At 38.7% G+C, this 5,671-nt stretch overlaps 1 protein-coding gene across 4 annotated transcripts; it reads left to right on the plus strand.

Moving 5' to 3' along the window:
- The first annotated feature begins 533 nt into the window (after positions 1–533).
- On the plus strand, positions 534–5,277 carry LOC130737441 (uncharacterized protein At4g15970-like). Of its 4 annotated transcripts, none has more exons than XM_057589200.1 (4): positions 534–893; positions 3,482–3,847; positions 4,210–4,695; positions 4,808–5,277. In XM_057589200.1, the coding sequence occupies exons 1-4, from the start codon at positions 624–626 to the stop codon at positions 4,910–4,912; spliced, it is 1,227 nt and encodes a 408-aa protein (XP_057445183.1). In that variant the 5' UTR covers positions 534–623; the 3' UTR covers positions 4,913–5,277. The 4 variants fall into 4 exon arrangements, with proteins under 4 accessions (XP_057445183.1, XP_057445184.1, XP_057445186.1 ...); XM_057589201.1 differs by having other exon boundaries at positions 4,210–4,691; XM_057589203.1 differs by lacking the exon at positions 4,808–5,277 and having other exon boundaries at positions 4,210–4,358; positions 4,469–4,604.
- Positions 5,278–5,671: the final 394 nt, after the last annotated feature.

Raw genomic sequence — 5,671 nt, forward strand, 5'->3', positions numbered from 1 at the left:
TTCAAAGTCAACCTTGAAGATGATACTCGGTCGCCTCTTAACCTTAGCCTCATGCACAACTTCATTGATCACAACAACACTATCCAACATATTCCGGCCTCCAATGAATGCAAACTGACGATCATCAATCACTTTCCCAATGACAGCTTTCAATCTAATTGCTAATAATTTGGAGATCACCTTATAAATACAACCAATTAAAGAGATAGGTCTAAAGTCATTAAGCACCTGAGGGGATGACACCTTGGGGATCAAAACAATAAAAGAAGCATTGCAACCTCTAGGCCAGGCACCCCTACGCCAAAACTCCTTCACCGCTCTAACCAAATCACCTTTCATAACATCCCAAAACTTCTGAATGAATTTAAAATTGAACCCATCAGGCCCCGGACTCTTGTATTGGGTTGAAGTACCCCCTGTACTTCTATTCAATAAATTTCATGGCTTATCAAAAAAAAAAAAACCAACTTTCCCTAATGTTCTTTGACAGTTTGACCATCATCACGATGCATGCATATAGTTCAACAGCACAAACCCCTTTTTACCCCGTAGGGATTCTAAACTCCTTATGGGGTCTGTCGTTTTGACCAAAACGACATCACACCTCACCGCGCCACTCGATCATGACCTCACCGACAACACCAAATGCCGCTCTCACGCCCCCGCACGCTCCCATCCCACGGCGACGATTCCCGCCGACATCGTTCCGCCACGCCGCTGGTAACTCCGTCGCATCCATGACGCCGGAATCCTCGACCCTCCATCTCAGGCTAACCGTCGCCGCCGCGCTGCTTTTCTCCGCCGTTTCTCTCTCCTGCGTATTCCTCTTCAAAAACGCCGATTACTCTCACTATTCGACGGTTTTCCCGTTGGCGTCCACCGATTCCGCTGAGGTGAGTTCCGTTTCCGTAACACTTTCTATTTCTAGCCTGGTCTCTTCTCTCTCTCTCTCTCTAGTTGTGTTAGCCAGTGATTTTCCCAATTTTGTTGACCATTGGAATCTAGTGGAAATCTTGATTTAGAAAGTGTATATTTGTGATGGTATTGAGCTGAATTTTGGTGTTGTTATGCTTGGCTAGATGATTGATTTGAATGTTGAGTCATGAGTGTGAGTTGTTTGAGTGAGTAGAAACACGCATTCATCAATTGAAACTATTGTTAAACCAATTTGATTTTGATATTGTGCATAGCTTCACCAGTGATGCATATATAGTCGGTTTGATAAATTTTTCTATAAGCAGTTATGAAATAAGTTGAAATGATGTTACAATGATATTCTGTAACTGTATGATAGCAGCAGAGTTCAAATGACTCTGTAAAACCCACCACTCCTTTCTCACTATTTCTATTTATCTGTTCAGTCATTTCCTTTCCGCACAAATTCCTTCAGTAACTGATTTGGTGCTCTCCTGTGAGTAGACCTTCTGCATCGAGCTCCACCAGCGCCGCTAACTTTGTATTCCTCGCCTTGCTCACATGGCCATGCTCCATGGGTCCCATCACTTCCCTTCTATTTCCTTCTTTAACTCCTTTCGACACACTACTTTTCTACCTCCATTAAAAGCAACCTTGTTCTCAAGGTTGAAGTTGGGATATAGTTGTTGAATAGTAGCAAGACTTCTCACATGGCTTCAGCCAGTCCCATTCATTCCTTCCCACTAATTAGTACCTGAGGCAGAGGCACTTGTGTCTGGCCTCTGAGTATGGTTCTGGTTTGCCAAACAGCACTTGGCTGAATGATAGGCCCATAGTCAACGAGGGTAACTACATATGTTGTCCAAGATTCTCTCCTAGAAACAACTTCAACTGAGAAATGTGAAATACATAGTGTGGATACAGGCTAGGCTGCAATGCCAACTCTGGCAACTATAGGGAATTGAGTACCTCATACCCAATTTCTGATTTTCCTTCAGTACAACAATGCTTCCCATAAGGTTTCATCTTGACCAAAAGCAGGTCTTCTTTCTATCTACTTGAGCTTTCATAAACTGCTGAGCCTTATGAAGATGTACTTTGAGTGGGCTAAGTAGTGCATCCCTCTGCTGCAGTGTCTGATGGAATGTTACTGTTTGGGTGATCAGTATTGGTACCACAGTACCTGGTAAGTATTGGAGGATCTTTGCATAGACCATTTTAAAAGGTGTCATACCTAGTGTAGTGAGGATTCTGAAATGTAAAGTGCCTCAATTGTTGAGTGCCTGAGCTGGACCATCTTCTTGTGGGTGATAAGCTGAGGACACGGTTAGCGTAGTGCCAGTGCAGTGAAGTTCAAATAAATGCTGTGAAAATTTACTGGTGAGTGGTGGTGAACACCAACAGAGAATTAGCAGAGTTTAATGAGTCTGGAGGTGTAAACTTGCTGAAACAGTAGATGGTCAATAAAAGAGACAAAAGGGAACAAGGAGGAAATTAAGTATGGAGAAGAATGACACTAGAGAAAAATAACTCATAAAAAACCTATCCCTTTCTCATTTATTCTATTTATCTGGTCACTCCTTTCCTTTCGCAACATATTCCTTCAATAACTGTTTCGGTGCTCTCTTACTTGTAGACCATCTTTTCCCCTTAATATCTGCATCCATCTCCACCTTGGTGCCATAATGCCATGGCCATTCACTTCTATTTTCTGATTTAACTTCTCTAAATATTCTCAATAATGATATTTCTTTAATAGTTTAAATCAATATCTGGGCGTCAACTTTTTCTTACTAGCTTCTGAGCACCTATAAACTTGCCAGGATTTTGACTATCACTTGAGAAAGGTTGATGACTGGTGAGAAATAGAGCATTTTTTTTTTATTTTACTTTTGGGATTTCTACATGTTGAATAATTGTTTGTAGAGCTGACGAGCAGTTAAAGGTGAAGGCTGGTTCAATTAAGGACAAAACGTAAAAATAAAATGCAATATGATTTGCATGATTAAGTAAATTGATATACTGATTTTTGTTCTAATTTGCCCATCCCTACTTTGGGTACTCACATGGCTAGTGTTGCTCATGTCATGCCTTTACTTCCACACAGCCTTGGTATTTAAAAGTAAAGGCAGGTTGCTGCTTTTGAACAATTTTAATTTCTTCATTTGGAAATCTGAGTAAGACTAGGCATTCTAAACTACTTTCTTTATTACTAGATGCATTAATTTAAGTGGTGACTGGTGAGTTCTCAATACTGCGAAGCTCTTGTAGCATCTGTTAATATTGAATTACTGGGACAGCTCTTCTGAACCAAACAAAATCCCTTCCCCCCCTCCTCTGAACCAAACAAAGTATCTAATAAAAATCTCTCCCCTCCCATCTCCTCATTGGAACCAAACTGATATTTAGTCAGATTGGGGTAGCCTAACAACACAACATGCTTTTAAAATATGCCCTGGGTCTGCAAAAATGGGAAGGCTAAGTCCAAATGACAGCTCTTTTTGCTTTTGTTGTTTGTTTGTGATTAATTTGTTTATTTGTTCTTTTGGAATTGATTCTTCTGCAGGCTAGCAATGAATATTCACTTGAAAAAATTCTGAGTGAGGCTGCAATGGAAGACAGAACTGTTATCTTGACCACGTTAAATGAAGCATGGGCAGCACCAAATTCAGTATTTGATCTTTTCCTTGAGAGCTTTAGAATTGGAGATCGTACTCGTAGGCTTTTGAATCATTTGGTAATTATTGCATTGGATCAGAAGGCATTTATACGCTGTCAGGTTATACACTCCTATTGCTTTTTGCTTGTTAGTGAAGGTATTGATTTTCATGAAGAGGCGTACTTTATGACTCCTCGCTACTTGAAGATGATGTGGAGAAGGATTGATTTCCTACGTTCCGTTCTTGAGATGGGGTACAATTTTGTCTTCACAGTATGTATTTCAATCACTAACCTCTTCACATTACCTTGTACGGATTGTGTAATCTTTAAGATCATGTTAACCCTGGGAAACATTTATCTAAAGCGGTGAAATGGCAAATATCCTTTAAATTTATCTCATTGTAATCCCAATTAGTAAGATAAGATGAATGAACAATAAATAATTCCATTGCAACAAAATTATAACTAAACATTTTATTTTGCTTTTTTCATTGTATCTTCCTACATTTATTTTCCTGTTCAGAAAAGAGATTTTGTTGAAGAAAAATAAAAATAAAAATAAAATTCTATATATAAGAAGCTAGTACATTGTGAAGGTGTCTTAATCATACTTGTTTCGTGTTCCTCTTCTAGGATGTTGACATCATGTGGTTCAGGGACCCTTTTCCACGGTTTCACGCTGATGCAGATTTCCAGATAGCTTGTGATCATTTCACGGGTAACTTCGATGATGTGGAGAACAGACCCAATGGAGGGTTCAACTTTGTGAAGTCCAATAATAGGTCAATAGAGTTTTACAAATTCTGGTATTCTTCCCAAGAAACCTATCCTGGATACCACGATCAGGATGTCCTCAATTTCATCAAGGTTGACCCTTTCATTGCTGATATAGGGCTGAAGATGAAATTCTTGGATACAGCTAGTTTTGGTGGGATTTGTGAACCAAGTCGAGATTTAAATCAAGTTTGTACAATGCATGCAAATTGTTGCTATGGTATCGATAGTAAGCTGCATGATCTTAGAATTATGCTTCAGGATTGGAGACATTATTTGACCTTGCCTCCAAGTTTAAAGAGAATGTCAGTTATTTCCTGGAGGGTTCCTCAGAAATGCAGGTTGGTGTGTACTCAAACTTATTCATTCTTATATTTTAATCTTCTCTGCTTTTTTTACCATCCTATTTTCTGCCTTTTTCGTTAATGAGTTCTTATTGAGGTTAATTTCTTCCCAGCCTCGATTCACTCAGGCCCCATGGTTCACCACAGATGAGTGTTCAAGAAGAGTAAAGTTGCAGTTGCATGTGTCAATTCATGTTTGGAACTACAATGGATTCTGAAGGCAGAATCAATTTTGTGAAGAAGCAGCTTGTGTGTCTCATAATTGATTTTGATGAAAAAGAAGTAGATCCCTATTCTAATACATTGATCAGCTGTTCCTCTGGGTTGCTACAGGATGGAAGGTTTTCCTTTTGGGTTAGCTCTACTGCTGTAAAAAATATGAGAATCGTACTTGATGGAAAGTAACTACAGCTCAAGCAGATAAGTATGAAAAGGAAAATCAATTTTGCTATTGAAGGAAAGTATCTGTGACCGTACACTCGGGTTAGACTCATGTTTTTTTTTTTTTGATAAGCAGGGTTAGACTCATGTAATTTAAAAGATCTACCACGTTCAATGCACAATTTATCTGTGCTTACCCCAATTTGATGCAACACTTTTCTAGTGTTTAAAACCGGAACATGATGAAACGGAACGAAATAGGATGCAACGGGAAAATAATATTTGTGAACACCGAGGTTAAGTAAATACTGTAAGGCTCACATGAGTTCTCTCTCCAAGAAGAACATACTCTCTCTGTTCCTGATCTTTTGTTGTTTTAACTTTTGGTCTAAATTCCAAAACTTTTATTGTTTTACAAACCCAATGCATTTTTTCTCAATTTATTCCATATATACTTTCATTTAATACTATATCTCTCACCTACCACCTCTTATTTTCACCAATCAAAATTATAACATGTTTCTTAACCAATAACTATCATTCTCTTTCTTCACTTGAACTCAGCATTAAATAAGGGTGTTTATGTCAGCAAATAT

Source organism: Lotus japonicus, chromosome 2 (genome assembly GCF_012489685.1).
Source record: "Lotus japonicus ecotype B-129 chromosome 2, LjGifu_v1.2".
Taxonomy (NCBI): Eukaryota; Viridiplantae; Streptophyta; class Magnoliopsida; order Fabales; family Fabaceae; genus Lotus; species Lotus japonicus.